Below are 15,949 nucleotides of genomic sequence, written 5' to 3' on the forward strand. Positions count from 1 at the left end.
CAGCACTCGGTCCCCACAGGGTGCTGGTGGCTTCTGCCCCATGGCACCCGCATGGGGCAGGAGAGGAGCATACGGAGGACAGGGACAGAGGTGCCCAGAGCACACGTGGAGCCAGCCCGGAGCCAGGACAGGGCAGCGTGGCAGCCAGCAGCCTCCAGCACCTGCAAACGTGGGCTGTCCGGAGCCGGAGGAAAGTTTGCTCTTGGCACGCACGCTGGCAGGCTGATGGCTGGTCCCCTACCTGTTCTGGGGCTGTGGCTGGCACCGGGGCGGGCAGGACCTCAGCCCAGCTCCTCTGTCCTGGCGTTGCTGGTGCTCGGCTCCCTGGGTGCCTGACGTCCCTTCCCTGGCAGGACAGTGGCTCATGTGGCTCTGAGAGTCTCCAGTCACCCGGGAGATGACCCTGATTCAAAGGCTTTTCCCAGCCCAGCCGGGGCGGGCTCTGGCCCGGCTCCAAGCCAGGAGGTGACAGAGACGGTGCCTGGCCCGGCCCTCACGCAGCCCCCGCAGCACGCAAGGCGCATCCAGGCTTGGGGACGGGCACTGGATCCCTGGCAAGAGGAGCCACCGCAGCATCACTCCCTGCCTGACCCTGAGGGGGACCCAGGCTCCTGCTCAGAGCCCAGGAGTCCCTGGGCATGCCTGCCTGGGGGAGCTGGCAGCACCCCTCTGCAAGCGTCACCCTGGGGATGGGAGCCACCCCGAGGCTCCCTGCTGTGGCCACAGTGTGCGTGCCCTGCATTTTCCATGGCAGGCAGCTAAAAACAATCCCCATGAAACTGGAGTGGCGGAAGGGAGCTGTGCATCGCGAGGACAAGCCCCTTGGCTCCACAGACCCTGGGGCAGGGGTGAGGTGGCTGCGGTGTCAGCTCCCCCAGCCGCTCCTGCCCATCTAACCCCCGTATTGAAATGCCCCTGGACTGCTTTTTGGAGACGGTGGTGAGAAGCACCATCCAGCCACCGTGGCCTCCTGGCTGGCAGCCTGGCTTTCTGGCCAGCCGGCTGCATCCCGGTTGCTGTTGTTATTGCCCAGGGAACAACCGTCCCACAGTGGAGAGGGAACTATTTACAAGCAAGAGCAAGGTGGAGCACACAGACCTGTTTGGGAACAGAGGCTGAGGGGTGAATAATCTGCTCCCAGGCAAGGACTCCACGAACCACCCGGCTCTTTCCGGCCAGGCTCCAGCTGCCCTCGCCAGCACTGGGAGGGCCCAGGAGTGGTTCTGCCAGCCAGGATTTGACACGCACAGTGGGGAATTCTGCTCGGAGGGACATGGGACTCCGGCCGAGGGACTGGCACCCCCTACGGGCGCCGGAGTGAGAGCGCCGGAGCCCCTTGGCTCCCAGGGAGCACATGCCTGGCTGCCTGCCTTGCTGGGACACGGAGCAGCCTGGCACAGGGACCCTCTCTGGGCTGCCCCTGCCCCCCGTCCCCCTAGCCAGCAGAGATGATCTGGGCTTGGGACAGGCACCTCAGTGCTGGGACAGCCCCATGCTATCACCCACTGCCAGCGGTGCCTGTGCTCTCCGACAGCACGCTGTGCCATCGCCCACTGCCAGCAGTGCCCGTGCCCTCCCACTGTGCCGTGCCACCACTGGCACCAGCAGCAGCTCCCCGTGGGTGTGCGCAGGGCGCGTCTGCCCCCAGGAGAGCCGCCGGCTTGGGAGCGGGAGGGCAGCAGCTGCTTTCTGGCAGCAGGACAGGTCTCCACAGGGCAGCATGTGCCCTGGGGATGTGGGGGAGCCGATGGAGGGATGCGGGGCCTGGGAGGGGGAACCTGCGCCAGACACAGCAGCTAACCCATCAGCGTTGCGGGAAGAGAGGTCTTACCACGGAGGACTGCTGCATCGGCTAGGACTGCCTGCGCTGCGGAGTCCCCATGTCACATCAGAGCGGACCCCAGGGCTGCGGGAGAGCAGAGTGTGCCAGGAGCCAGAGGCGCTGAGGGGGTGTGAGAAAACCCCGGTTCCTCCCATCGCTTCCTGGCCTGCCTGGCCCCTCCTTCCCATAATAGTGCTGAGCTTTCCTCTTGCCTGGCAAAGCCCTGGGGCTGGCGTGGCTGAGTCAGGCCTCCTGCACCCTCATCATCCTCCCGGGGTGTCAGGGGAAGCTGAGGCACAGGAATGTCCGGTCCGCCATCACGTGGCCAGGCAGCAGCCAGCACCAGGCACCCGGGAGCCGAGGCACTGCGGGGCTGCTTGGGCTGCTGGGGAGTCCTGCCCTGGCCTCCAGCTCCGGCAGCCTTCCCAATGGGAAGCTCAGCCCAAAGCTGGGAGGCAAACCCTTCACCCTGGAGGCAGAGGAGCAGAGACCCTGCTCCTTCTCCAGCTGCTGTCCTCTGCCGGAGCCCTCCTGCCCATGGCCCGGTGGCAGCTGTCCCCCTCGGCGGCCGTGGAGCCCCAGGGCAGGCTCAGCTTACACAGCACTGGCTCCATCCAAGGTGTTAGGCACAGCTGCTTCTTGCTTACGCAGGCTTGGAGCTGTGTCCCCTGTCCCCTGAGACACAATGTCCCAGCCTGGAGGTTACATGGGAGCTGCCAGCCCTCTGCAATGGTGGAGGCAGAGGGGGGGCCCTGTGTGAAGCACCTTGCCTGCTCCAGCCTTCAAGTGGTTTGGGGCGGAGGGGCTCCATGTCCACCAGACAGCGCCAGAGGGGTGGGACAGCCTCCTGCCCATTCCCCGAGGGGGACAAGGCAAGAGATCCCTCTGGGTATCTGCATTTCCCTCTAGGAAAGGTGGCCCTGAGCAGCCCTGAGGGGAATATGCTGCAAAGTGTTCGCTCTCTGCAAGGGGCCGGAGTCAGCAAGGGGTGTCCTCAGTCAGCAGACAGAGACCCCAGTGCCCTGGGGCGCTGCCAGCAGCCCTTTTCGCAGCCCTGCTCCAGCACTCGGGGAGAAGCCGCCCTGGCTCCAGTGCTGCCCCCCCACCACTCGCACACCCTAGAGCGATGGGACCTGCCCAAGGTCACACGTGCAGCTGGGGCCAGCCTGGCCAGGGCCCTTCCCCTACCAGCCACTGGGCCTGAGAACCGTCCAAACTCACGCCACATGTGCTGGCTGGGAGTCATCACCTTGGACTCGCTCTGTGCTGCTGACACATACCCACCCGGCTGTAGAACCTGTTACTCGCCGGTCCCGGGCCACCCCCAGGCAGTAAAACCGCAAACCCACGGGGAACCTTGACGTAAGACCCAGGGCATGTTATTGCTTTGAGGTCTGCCAGTGGAAAAAAAGAAGGGACCCCAGGGAAGTGCCTGGGCACGTGGCTCTGCCCACACTGGGGGATGAGGAGGGTGCTGGGGAGTGCGGCTTGCTGGCAGAGAGCTGCCAAGTTTTCATGCGTGAACTCTGAACCTGCTCTCTGGAGATGTAGAGACTGCAAACCTCTCCCCCGTGGAGAGGTTTTTACCCAGCCGAAGGAAGAGGGAGGCAGTTTTACCGGTGCCTCTGAGTCTCTGACGCCACAGCCCCCTCCCGGGGCCGGTGTCCCCGCGGCACCCCCTCCACTCACCTGCGTGCGGGTCGGCGGGGTGGGCGGCCGGTGGCTGGTCAGGGGCACGAGGCCGGCACGGCGGGGGGCGAGCGGCTGGTCATGGTGTGACGCCCGTGGGGCTGAGCGCAGGGAGCCGATCCTGCCTCCTCGGGACGCTTCCCCTGGGACCGGAGGAGAGTGAGCGATGCAGAGGGGCTGGCAGCACCCGAGCCCTTTGGGGGGGAGCAGCCACCCCACGGCTCAGCTCCTCCACCCTGCAGGGAGCAGATGCAATGGCTGGAGGGGGCCGAGCCGGAGGGCTGTGAGGCCACGTAAAAACGCCACCGCAGAAATTCACGGCTCAGGTTACCGGCTAGATAAATATAGTGTCTTTATCTGACCTCACAGGGCGCTGAAATGCTCCTCTCACATTCCAGCTTCGGGGAGGCTTAAAGGGGACATGAACCCGAGAGGGCTGGTGGCCCATGGCAAGGGAGTGCTGGGAGGGGAGGCTGTGGAGACAGAGGGAGCTGTGGGAATGAAGAAGGATGACTGAGGGTAAGCGTGGGGAGGGGAGAGATTTGGGGAGGGAGATGGAGGTCCAGGAGGGAAAGGATGGACAGAGGGTTAAGAGAGGGAGCAGGGTGGGACACAACTTGGTGTTGGGGTCAGGGAGGCAGAAAGAGGGGGTGCCCGTGGCTGCCAGTAAGGTCTGGAGCAGAGCATCAAAGTGAGGGGAGGAGGTGGTCTGGGTTTTGCCCTCCTTGGGGCAAGCCGTAGGGAGAAGTGTCCCCTAAGCCTGCAGCAAAGGTGAGCATGGGGCAGCTGGCATGGCAGTGTGGGCACAGGAGCACCCACCCCTCATGGCTCCATGGGGACACTGGGGCACCCACCCAGCACCGCACCCGGACGCCTGACCCGCCCAGGGCAGTGCGGCCTCACGGTACGCCAGCACCTGGGCGGCCATGACTCAGCGAGCACCTGCCGAGGATAATTAGGAGGGCTGCAATTACGGTGGCATTTTCCTCCCTCCTGCCTGGCTCCAGCCCTCAAACAGGGAGGGCCGTGCGAGGGACGCATCTGGGCGTCACTCTGGGAGGCTGGTATGGGGTCACCAGCAGTGTTAGGGGGTGGTGGCAGGGCTCTGCTCCCAAACCTGAGGGTGAGCATGCCCCACAGTCCCCGGCTCCCAGGGCGGCATCTTGACCCCGGGCAGGGAGCAGTGCATGGCTGCTCTGGCTGCTCTAGAGGATGTGGGGGGCCCTTGGCAGCCCCACAGGCAGCGTGCAGGCACGGCTGCACAGGAAGGACCCTGGCACGACAGGCACACCACCCCAGAGCCAGGAGCTTAGGGACGCGTGTACACACCCAGCCCCGCTCCCACACGCGCTCCCAGCCCCGGCAATTCCCTCCCCGGAGGATGGCTGGGCCAGGATGGGCCCCAGGGTGCCTGCTTATACCTACCCCGCTTTGCCTCCCTGCTGGCACGGTGGGCAGCCCTGGCCCTGAGCTCACAATGGGGCAAGGAGGGGCCTCCAGGATGGAGCGGGGGGGATAGGGACAGGGATGGGATGGGGGCAAAGGGCCTGGGTGCAGAGGTCCGTGCTCCAGGTGGGCAGGAGGGGGTCACCCTCCCTGGGGAAGGCAGGTCTTGTCCCTGCCTGCTTCTCTCCCACAGGGCTTGGGCTGCTGGAGGCCTGGGGAGAGGCATGGTGGGGGCTGCCCAGGAAGGGTGTCACCCCGCAGCCGGGAGGCTAAGGGCACAGGCTGTCCCTGCCCTCACTGCAGCCTGGAGCCCAGCCCCGCCACGGCCCCTCGCCCCGCCACTGCACACACAGGCGGCCGTGGCTCCAACACACAACCTAGGGTTTTATTGTGCAGACAGAGGAACACTCCGGGAGGATAGGTTTTTTTGTTGTTGCTTTTTGTAGGATTCTTTTTTTTCCCCTTAACAGAATTTCTTTTACGACAAGCTGTGGAAACAAATACAAATGTTCACAAAAAAATGAGACTCGAGATGCATCTGCGCTCTGCTGGCTGGGCTCTGCGCCTGCCCCGGCGCTCACCAGCAAGCCCAGGGAGCTGGGCGCAGCCAGACCTCAGCTATACACGGCCTCAGCAGCACTAGACAGCAAGCAAGCAGGCAGGGATGGGCAGGGAATGGGCATGGGGGTAGGAGGCAGCTTGCGGTGTCTGGAGAAGAGCAAGGAGTTGGGAGCAGCTGCTGTGGATTGCTCTCAGCCGTGGTGGCACAGCCCAGGCTCCACGGGTAGCTCAGCAGGGCTGGGGTTCACCCCATGGACCCGGATGCTCCTGCCTGCATCTTCCCCTGCCCCCGTGCCCTCCCCTGGGCGAGGGTGCAGCAGGGCCAGCCCTCCGGTCTCTCTCCCCACAGCTGTCTGGGCTGCTCCTCGCCTGGGAGCCGCCAGGTTTCGGGGTGGCCAGGGCAGCAGCCCACTGGCTCCTCGGGGTCCTGTGGGGCATTGGGGCAGGCCTGGGCTGGCGGATGTGGGCTGTGCTTGGCATCCCTCTCCCTGCTCTCGCTGACCCCTGGGAAGGTCCTGGCCTTACTGAGGCAGTGGCCAAGAGCTGGGCTGCCCTTAGGCCCTTTTCTGCTCTTAAATGGAGACAGGGAAATGGTGAAAAGGAGGAGGGAGAAGGGAGACGGCACATGGGCTCCTCCCAGCGGCATGGTGGGACTGGAGGAAGACTGTGCTGGAGGAAGGCTGCTGAGCCTACCCAGGACCCGGCACCGGGACGTGTGCTGTGAGGAAGGATCGGGGCCCCCAGATGTTCCCTCGAGGAAGACAGGGTGACGGTGCAGAGGAGTCCCTGCAGAGACCTTGGGGTCACACTCCCGTAGGGGAGCCCCCTCCTCACTAGTCTGCCCAGATCCAGCACCGGGGGCCTCAGGGAGGGCAGCAGGGGCGAAGGCAGGGCTGTGGCTAGCTCAGAGAGGCTCTGCTTGCTGCCACTGCGAGTGGGTGCTGGCAGCAATTCTCTCGTCACAGCTAAGGACTGGTCCCCGGGGAGAACAAGTGGTGTCTCGGGCTTGGGCAGCCCAAAGGTACCAGATGATGTCTGGAGGAGGCCTCACTTCCAGCTCAGCTGTAAAAAACAGATTAGGAAAAACTTGTTGCTAAAGCACATTTGCAGTGAGCCCCCTCCCAGGGCCTCAAAAGAGCCTTAAGGGGGCAGGGGCATTTGACGGGTGTCTCCTAGACCTGCTCCCCTCTCTCCTCCCAGCCTGGCCTCCCCTGCTCCCTCTGTCTCTTCCCTGCTTGCTCCGAGACAGGACTCGCCTCATGCCCCCTCCCAATCGCTCAGGGTGACTCAGGGCAAAAGGAGCAGGCTGAGAAATCAGTAAGTCACCTGGCTAGCGGGCAAGGCAGGTTGGGGACGCTGGCAGCCCCGTCTCCTCCAAGGGCTGTGGGCACAGCACCCAGCACGGGGACCCCTCCGCACGCTCTCGCATCATCTCTCTCTCTTACCTGCCAATCCAGCTGTCTTTCCCCAGTTGAGAACAGGCAAACCCCAAAAGTTAAAGGGATGGGAGAAGTGGGCTGTGCGGGGCTGAGGCTCCAGTGCTCCCAGCATGAGCAAACCAGCCAGCCTACTGAGCGGGGAGGTGTGATGGGAGAAGCAATGCTGCCTAGCGGAGCCACCATGCTTTGGAGCAGGGCATGTGTGCGTGTGATGGTAGGTCTCGGCACAGGACGGTGGTTAGCGTTAGATATACGGCTATATAGAGATAACACAGAGAGAGGTTTCACTTGTTCCAAATGGTTCAGCTTCTCTTTCCAAGGGCTGTGTTCTGGCGGGGGAGGCGGGTTTGCTGGGGTACTCGGTGTGTGCGTGCGTGCGTGTGTGCGTGCGTGTGTGTGTGTGTGTGCTTTTCCTTTCACAGGGACACGAAGTCCACGGCTTGCAGGAGAGGCAGAGAAAGGAGAAGCAGCAGGAGCCACGAAGTGTTCTGGATCAAGAGGCTGAAGCCGGCGCATTTCTCCAGTTTGTCTGTGAGGAGAGGGAATGGGGAGGGAGAGAAGAACCGCAATGAAATCCCTCAGGAACAGGGACCAGGCTGGGTGTTACAAGGAGTACTGGGACTCAGCTTCTTGCCTTTTCTCTGCCACAGAAATGCAGCAAGTCCCATCCTGGCCCCTTGCTTGTTTCCCCTCCCACCTTGTGCCCATGTAGCGGCAAAGGTTTTGGGGGCACAGAGACCCTGGGAAGCATAACCCTGCCTGTGCCCGACTGAGGTGACAAGGGGATGGGCACTAGGTTAGACGAAGGGCTCTGCAACTGGAGGACTGCTAAGTGTGGAGAATCCCCACTGTGCTCCTGCTCCGGACCACATACCTCTTCAGTCCTTCACCAGCAGACTTGTCCCCTCTGCTGGGACTGACTATGAAGCATCACCTATGGGAGGACACCTGGGCAATGCGCCCGAGGCGGGGCTCAAGAGAGGCAGGGGTAAGCAGTCTGAGATGGGGCAGAGTGAGGCCATCTGTGGGGCTGACTGCTCTGCTTGCATTAGGAAGGGCATGTAAGGGTTGGGAAACAGTTAAGGGGCTCAGGGAGGGTTTGAGGACGCCATAGGGGGTTGTGGTTTTCTCTGCTGGCCCTGCCAAGCCAAGGAGCAGGTGGGAAGGAGGGATTGAGGCCAGGGACCGCTGCCCATCTCACCTTTGATGACAGTGATGTTCTTTATCTGGTTGCCAGTGTAGTCGTTGGTGGCCTTCAGCTCGCACATGTAGACACCCTCATCGCTGGTGGTGAAGCTCTGCAGGTAGAGGCACACCAGGTTCTTGTGCATGGTGACGTTGGCTCGGCTCCGGTAGACGTTCTCGGAGACGCTGATAGTGCTGTGGATGACATGCTTCCTGTTGTCCTTGGTGATGCTGAACTCGTAGGTCAGGGGGTTGCTGGTTTTGTTCTCATAACGGCAGTCCACCCGGAGGCTCTGGCCCAGCAGGCAGGCACTCAGGTCCTTGATCATCTGGCAGTGGGCGGCCTGGAGGACTGGGAGAGGCAAGCAGGGGTTGGACAGGGAACAGCAAGCACTGGGGTTGCCCATGCAGCCTCCTGGCCCTTGCCTGGCTGCTCTGGGCTGAGCTCGCTGGAGAGCAGGGAGGGGATGCGCGTCTGCCGGCTGTACCTGTCAGGATGACAGCGATGCCGACGGTGGGGTTCATCTCTCTGCTGAGGTGCCCGGCGGTGGCTGTCACTGAGAGGGGAGTCTGGGTAGGGAGAAGGAGAGGTGGTGAGCCAGGCCATTGCCCTGGCGCACAGACGTGGGCACTCGGTGGTGCAGACATGGGCACAAACGGCACAGGTGGGCAGGCTGCCTCTTCTCACACAAATGATGCTCTATAGCCTGCTCCTCATCGTGACGTCTGATTCACTGCACAGGGACCGGCTGGCCCTGCAGTGAGCTAGGGAATCGGGCGCTGTGTCTCTGGCCAGCATCACCTTTCCGTATCCCCAGGCAATGCCAGCCACGCTCTCTTTTCCCTGTCTGGATCCCCCACACCAGACATTAAATGAATGTGGCACAGAACTGCAGCTGCCTGCAGCGAGGCCTGCATGCGCTGCTTTCCCCTCCTTCTGCCCCGTGCCCAGGCTGGGTGCCCAGTCAAGGGATGGGCAGGAGAAATCAGGATGCGCCCCGGTGCCTGCACATCATGGCCAGAGGGCTGTGGCTCACAGCGAGCGTGCTGCCAAGTGAGGGACCCTCCCTTGGCGCTGGCGGGCGCCAGGCCTGCCAGCCCCACTGCGGCTCCAGCGGGTGAGCTCAGCAAGGATGACTCATTGCGATGCAGTGAGGGAAAGGGGCCAAGAGCAGCGAGAAGGAGGGACATGGCAGCTGGACAGGGAGCCAAGACTGCCAAAGGATGGCACCAAGTCTCCAGGGGCTGAGCCGAGCCTGCCCAGCCACAGGGTGGAAGGGTTTTGGGGTGGCAGAGTCCACCCTCTGGGTCCCTGGCCCAGTTACCATCTCTGTTCAGGCTGCCTCCTGGTCTGTGTGGGTAAGGGGCCTGCGGATGTGCTGTCAAAACCCCAGGGCTGCTGACAGTCCAATCCAGCTGAGAGGAATCAATTAAAGGTTTGCAGCCCAGCCAAGCAGCCGCATGGGGAATCCAGCCGCAGACATGCGGAATGGAGGGAGAGGGTGGGGGAGCCGCAAAGCAGACACCGGGGCTGAAGGACACACCGAGCGCCCTGCATTCGGTCCTCTACGCTGGGGATGTGGGGCCAAGTCCAAGAGGAGGAGATGAATTACCGCCCCTTTGTGACTCCAGGCTGGCAGAGGGGACAGCAGACCCCCAGTTTGCTCCTTCTGAGCCTGGCTAAGCATCCAGGGAAGAGCTAGGAACTGCCTGCACTGCAGCCAGCTGGATTTTTCTTTTTAGCATTTTTTGGGTCTTTCATATAATATTCTAGGAGGAAATACCAAAACCATTTGCTCACTCTGAAGCTGTGAAAGATCTCTATATCCACAACCCCGAACCCTGGCCAGGAAGAAAAATTCCCTTCTGTTTGGTCTTGACAACCAAGAGGTTGCAAATGGGGGCAAAGGCATGACGGAGGAGACTACCAGAGTCTCCTCCGGGTTCCTAGAAACTGGCCCCTGTCCCTTGCTTTGTCATTTCTCAGCTCTGACCCACTCCTCTTTGAATGTCCTGGGACACTATCTAGGTCACAGCCAGGCTTTCCTCCAGAAAATCAGTGCAGATAAGCTCCCAGAGAGGGGGCCTTCCTCCCATCTATGTGCAAAAGCACTCAGATCTTCTAGCCTCTGGGTTCATGAGCCCCTGCATCCCTTGTACCCCTCCTCTCCTCCTGACAGGGGTGCTGGGAGCAGAGCTAGCCAGGTAAGTCTCGCTCCTGCGTGATCCCGGGGGCTTTGCGTAGGGACAGGACTCATGAGGACGGTAGCATTAGAGCAACTAGAGCTCTTGCAGAGCAAAGCTTTCCGGTGTGGTCTCTACCACCTGCTCGGGGCAACGCCGTGGTGGTACCTCTGGGTCCGCCACCGTAACAAGCTAAGGGTGACAAACGGGCTGTGGGGATGGGGGGAGGGGTGGGGGCGTCGGGGAAGGAGAGAGCCAGGCTGACGGGCTGGGAGAAACCACGAGCCCCAGGAACCTGGCTGTGCTCGGGGGTGGCTGCCAGCAAAAGAGGGGGGGTGTGGGGGGGTGTGTGCACGGGGGCTGCCGGGTGCGCAGTGCGTGCGCGTGGGTGTGCAAGGAAGAGCGAGGCAGGCGACACCTCTGCCCGGGCCCTGCGAGGGGCAGGAGGGCTCGGGGCGCGAGCTGCCCCCCTTCCGGGGAGCGGGCACGCGTGTGGCAGCGCGCGGGAGCCGGAGGCGCGGGGCGAGGCCGGCGGGTGCGTGCGTGCGTGCGCACAGGCGTGCCCGGGGAGGACTGCCGCAGTCCCGATCCTCGGGAGGGGGGGGCACCAGTACCAGTGCGAAAACATGGGGAGCGTCTCCCTCGCTGGCCGCCGCCCTCGAAGAACCAGCCTCTCCCCGGCGGCCAGGGCCGGGCAGAGCATCCCGCCGCTGGGCGCCGCCCGGGCAGGGGCAAGAGGCTCCCCCGGCCCCGCCGCCACGCCCGGGGGCTGCGGACCCTCCCCGCGCCCTCCCGGCGGCGGCCCCGCGGCGCCAGCCGCGTCCCCGTCCCCCCCCCGCCTCCTCCCGGCCGTCGACGCCCCGCCGGCGGGGCCCTTCCCGCGGGGCGGGGGCGGCAGCCCGCAGGGTCGCGCCGCCGCCCCCGGTGCCGCCCGGTCCGCGTCGCCGCAGCGCGGAGCGGGGCAGCGCGGCGGCGGGGCTGCCCGGGGCGGGCGGGGCCGTGCCTACCTGCCCGGCGCTGTCCGGTGCTGGCCGCGCTGCCGCCCGCGGGGCTGCCGGCGCTGTCCGGTGCTGCCCGCGCTGCCGCCCGCTGCTGCCCAGCGCTGCTGCCCGGCGGGGCTGTGGGCGGCGCGGCGCTCCCGCAGTTTGGGAAGGGCCGGGCGGGCGGCCCCAGCAAATCAGGGCCGGGCGGCGTCACGCAGGCTCGGCCCCCGGCCCTGCGGCGCCGGGGGGGGGCGGGGAGGGGGAGGGGGGGGGGCCCTGCCTCTGCGGGCCTGCCCCCGCCCCGGGCTGCGGCCGCCCCGGGGTCCCCGGGGGGCTCTGGCCGAGGCCGCGGCGCCGGGCGGGGTGCGGGGGGCCGGGGAGGAAGGAAGCCCCTTGGGCTGCGGACAAGGGGGGTACCGCCGGGGCGGCCCCTCAGCCTGGCCCGGCCGGGGCACACACCAGTGCAGGGGGTCCCGTTCGACCCCCACCCCACCCCCACCCCCAACCGTTCCCCTCTTTCTGCAGACTGGAAAGGGCGACGGATCCCCATTGCCATGGGAACATCACATTTTGCAGAAGAGCTGCCAACACTCATCCTCCCCAGCAACGTGGGAGTTGTTTTGCTGGGAAAGGAGGGTGCTTCGGAAGCGGAAAGAAGCGCTTGGCTTGGGCTTTGCTGAGGAGGGGGAGGTATTCCCCCTCCCCAAATAAGTAGAGCTCAGGTGCCCGACAAGGCCAGCCTGCACCAAGTCACCAAAGACCCATGCAACACAGGTCTGCCATGCAGGAAGCGGTGGTGGGAATGACAGGGGACACAGCTGAAGCTCTGTCTCTGATGCCACTGGCCACAAGCCTGAAGTTTTAGGCCCAGGGCTGGTGGCAGTGAGGATGCAAACAAGGGCTTGCTCCCCACAGGCTCCTATCACTACATGGTTGGCAAGGGGCTAAGCAGAGCTGCTTCTGCACAGGCAAAATGTCTTTGGACTGAGAAAGCAGCCTGGCAAAAGACCTCTTCCCTGCTCTTGGGCAAAGTGTAGATGACAGAAGAGGAGGGCAGCATCAGGGAACTGCTCTCCCTGGCAGTTTGGGTCCCAAGGCACCCCAGGGAGGAGCAGAGGCATGCAGGATGACCTGCCCTGTCCTCACCTCCTCCCACACCCTCTGGCTGGGCTCTGCAAAAAGGGCTGGCACAGTGAAAGTTGATATGAAAAGTCATATTCCGCTCCAGCAGAACCTGATCCCAGGTGACATTCGAGTGTTGAGGTTTTGCAAGCTGGCTGTGCAGCGGGGTTTTGCTAATTCTACAAAATCTTGTCTCCGGCTGCATGCTCGCTACGTGGGCTGCGGGCGTGCTGCCCCAAACAGGGCTGGACACCCAGGCTGGCTGGGGGGCCCGTGGTGCCCAGGGAGTGTGCAGCAGGGTTCCCAGTGTGCTGCCATGAGGAGCGTAAAGGCCTGACCCTATCTGTTGTGGCAGCTGGGTATCAAATGTACCCAGGCTGTGGGGTCCTACACAGCTGCATGTGCACAGCAACACAACTACACTGGTGACCCAGGATGGTACAGACTGACAGTGCTGGCTAAGGATGGGATTAAAGGCATGGCAAACTGACACAGAAAGCTACCACTAACGTGACTGCGAGCAGATCGATGCAATGCAAACAGACAAACACAAGAGGCATGTTGCCACGTTATCAGGGTGCAAAAAATGCAAGCACGAGGTCTGCATCCAAACACAGCTGTGATGTGGGGCAGCACATGTAACCATGCGCACACACGTGCACACACACACAGAGGTCCCTTTTACATCTAGCTCCACATCCTCATGCTCACCCCCAGCTATGCAAGCATAGGCAACCAGGGAATTCAAGCTCGAAGGATTGGCTTTTGGAAGGATGCAGTTGCCCAAGTCCCATTGCAAGAGATTTCAGCTCCCTTTAAATCTGTGGCTGGTGGTGCTGTGGAGGCAGGCATGATTGTGCAGTTTCTGGGCAGTACTGGCAGTGAACGTCCTCCCTAGGTATTTGCAGGAGGCTCCTTGCAGAGGTTCTCCAGCCGGATAGTCCCTTCACTGCAGATTGCAGTCTGGCTGCTATCCATAAACCAGAGAAAATCAGTCCCCAAGTCACACCTAATGCAGAGGCCTCCAGGTAGTGGCCGAAGGAAAAGAAAAGGGTGAGGAGGAGAAAATCTAATGATGACAGACAGACAGACAAACGGAGAAGGAGGTCAGGCAGTGTTTGCAGTGGCAGGTGTCAGACAGACAGACAGCCAGCCAGGCATAAACAGGGGCAAGGAGGTAGCCAAACAGACACAGTGCAGCACAGCAGTGCAAATACCAGCACGCGTGGGTCGATGTGGCAGGACAGACGGACAAGCAGGCAGAGGCAGGGCACAGACAGCTCTCCTAGGAGATCAGATCAGCCGAACTGCCCCTAGCTCCTGTCTGGAGAGAAAGCCAGGGCGTGTGGGGAGCCCTTCTGCTCTGCTGGAGTGTGTCAGGGGCATCACTGCTCCCGGTAGCTCAAGAACTGTCCCCAGTAGCTGCAGGAGGCAGGCTGGGAGCAGAAGCACTGATGGGGACCATGACTCGGGTGTCTGGTGCTGCTGCAGCAATTAAAACCTGGCCTTGCCCCAAGGACATCCTGCTGCAGGGGATGCTTTTCTTCTAGGAGAAAGGTGGGTGCACATCCTTCCCAAGAAGAACATCTCTCCCCTGCCCTCAGCCTACCCCCAAACACAGGAAGAAGAGAGAGTGTCTCTCCCTCTTCCTCCTGCTCATGAGTCACTGCACAGCAGTACACTCTGGGTCCTGCTCAAAACGTGACAGCAGGATGCCCACGCAGCAGCCGGTCCCTACCAGCAACCATTTACTCCCCCACTGCTAATTGCTGGGGAGGGGAGACATGACGTCCTGGTCAACAGGACCTGGGGGGCAGCACTCCTGGGGAGAGACCCCTGGCATTGTCTCCAAGGCCATTAGAGCTGGGGAGTTACAGAATGGAGGAGTAAGGGAGAGCATCCGAGAATCAGTGCTATTGATTTGACAGAGATCGCAGGTCTAAGCTTGACTGATGGAAATGCTCACCTGCCTCGCAGTGCAGCGCCTGTCCCTGCACGTCCCCACTCTGCCTGACAGGCTGGCCAGGCCCCAGAGCTCCAGCTGACGGGAGGGCTGCAAAGGATTCATGCTTCTCACTGCACTAAGCCAAATCCAGGCCCTTCCCACCCCATCTTTGAGGGACAAGAAAGTGAGGCTGCAGAAGAGATTTGCCCTTGATTGGAGAGACAGAACGGCCCTTGGGAGCCTAGCGAGGCCCCACGGATGCTATACGTAGCACAGCCCAGATCTGAAGCCCCTGGGCTTTGTGGCACCGCTGCACAGAGCAGGGGTGGAGGAGACTGTGCTCCCCTCCTTCCTGCATGCAGCACACAGCCACGGAAAACAGGGGCGGGCAGGGCTCCTGCTGCAGCACTGGCCTGGGGTCTGCTGTGTTTCAAGCAGCCACATTAGCCTAGCAAAGGAGACGGCTGGCTGGCACAAAGCCCCAGCTCTGCCAAGGTGGTTTGCCTGCAGTGTGCGGGGCTCCTCCTTGGTAGCCTCTACCTGTTTTATGGCTGCGTCCTGGATACAGAGAAGCCCCAAAGACTGAAGACCTCAGTCTAACAGAGAGTGATCCAGGGCTAGGAAGTGCCTGTAAGGAATCAACTCCAGTCCCTGCACTGACACACCTGCCAGCAGGAACATCCCTCCCTTCCCTCTGTTCCTCCCTGTTTGCCTGCACGGTCTGGCTAGCAGAAAGTCGTGGCTCTGTGCTCACACCCAGTCATGCAGGAGTGCCCCAGAGTGGAGATGTTATGCTCTCCTGCTTGTCGTAGTGGCTTGCCTTGAAGGGAGGCTTCTCTAGGAGGCTGCCAGCAGTGAGTATTCACTATAGTGTAGGATCCCCCATAGTAAATCCCTGCTTCATCTGGCACTACTGCCTTTCCACCCTACCGGGATCTGGGAGCCACCAGGCAAGATCCCAGCAGTGCAGTTCGCCTGCCCAACCAGAGCAGAGCAATTCTCCTTGCAGTCTGGTGTCCATCCAGAGGACTGGGTGACCATCTCCATCTGCTTCTAGCCCTTCCTGCCCAGGGCCACTAAAATCTTCCTGCAAGAGTCTTGGAAATCCTTGTGGGAGCCAGCCAGGACACTAGGAGCCAACTCAGCCTGGAAGAGGGGGTTGACTGAGGCACAGAGCTCTCAGCTTGCTCCATCTGCTCCCCAGACTGTGTGGGAGCGGTGCTTGGCTGCCCGCTCCAGCCTCCTCCTCACTGCCTCCCATTGCAGCCAGCGATGGATCCTGCTAGCGCTTGGCAGGGGCCAGTTTTTTCTCACACAGCTGCTGGGATGGGAGAGCTGCTTCCTGCACCATGCCCTGCAAACCTGGTCTCTGCTGATCTTAGAGGGATACTTGTCCCTGAGGGAAGGAGAAACATCTCTGCCAACTAAACCAGGCAGGTTTGGCAGATAACTCAGCTCCTAGCTCAGAGTTTGCAGATCTATGTCTCTTACCTGTAGGGTGAATGGCCAGAGGGCCTGTATTCAACCTCTTTGCAAGGGTGCCACATCCCATGGGCTCTTCATATGAGAGCTA

At 62.4% G+C, this 15,949-nt stretch overlaps 1 protein-coding gene across 2 annotated transcripts; it reads right to left on the bottom strand.

Moving 5' to 3' along the window:
- Positions 1-5,321: 5,321 nt before the first annotated feature.
- Positions 5,322-11,396, bottom strand: THY1 (Thy-1 cell surface antigen). 2 transcript variants are annotated; one of them, XR_007767698.1, is made up of 5 exons: positions 11,334-11,390; positions 8,631-8,712; positions 8,159-8,494; positions 6,964-7,486; positions 5,322-6,580 (listed from the first exon to the last, which is right to left on the bottom strand). XR_007767698.1 is itself a non-coding variant. In XM_050910938.1 (4 exons), the coding sequence occupies exons 2-4, from the start codon at positions 8,665-8,667 to the stop codon at positions 7,374-7,376; spliced, it is 486 nt and encodes a 161-aa protein (XP_050766895.1). In that variant the 5' UTR covers positions 8,668-8,712; positions 11,334-11,396; the 3' UTR covers positions 5,322-7,373. The 2 variants fall into 2 exon arrangements, 1 of the variants encoding a protein (XP_050766895.1); XM_050910938.1 differs by having other exon boundaries at positions 5,322-7,486; positions 11,334-11,396.
- Positions 11,397-15,949: the final 4,553 nt, after the last annotated feature.

The sequence above is a fragment of the Gymnogyps californianus genome, chromosome 25 (genome assembly GCF_018139145.2).
Source record: "Gymnogyps californianus isolate 813 chromosome 25, ASM1813914v2, whole genome shotgun sequence".
Taxonomy (NCBI): domain Eukaryota; kingdom Metazoa; phylum Chordata; class Aves; order Accipitriformes; family Cathartidae; genus Gymnogyps; species Gymnogyps californianus.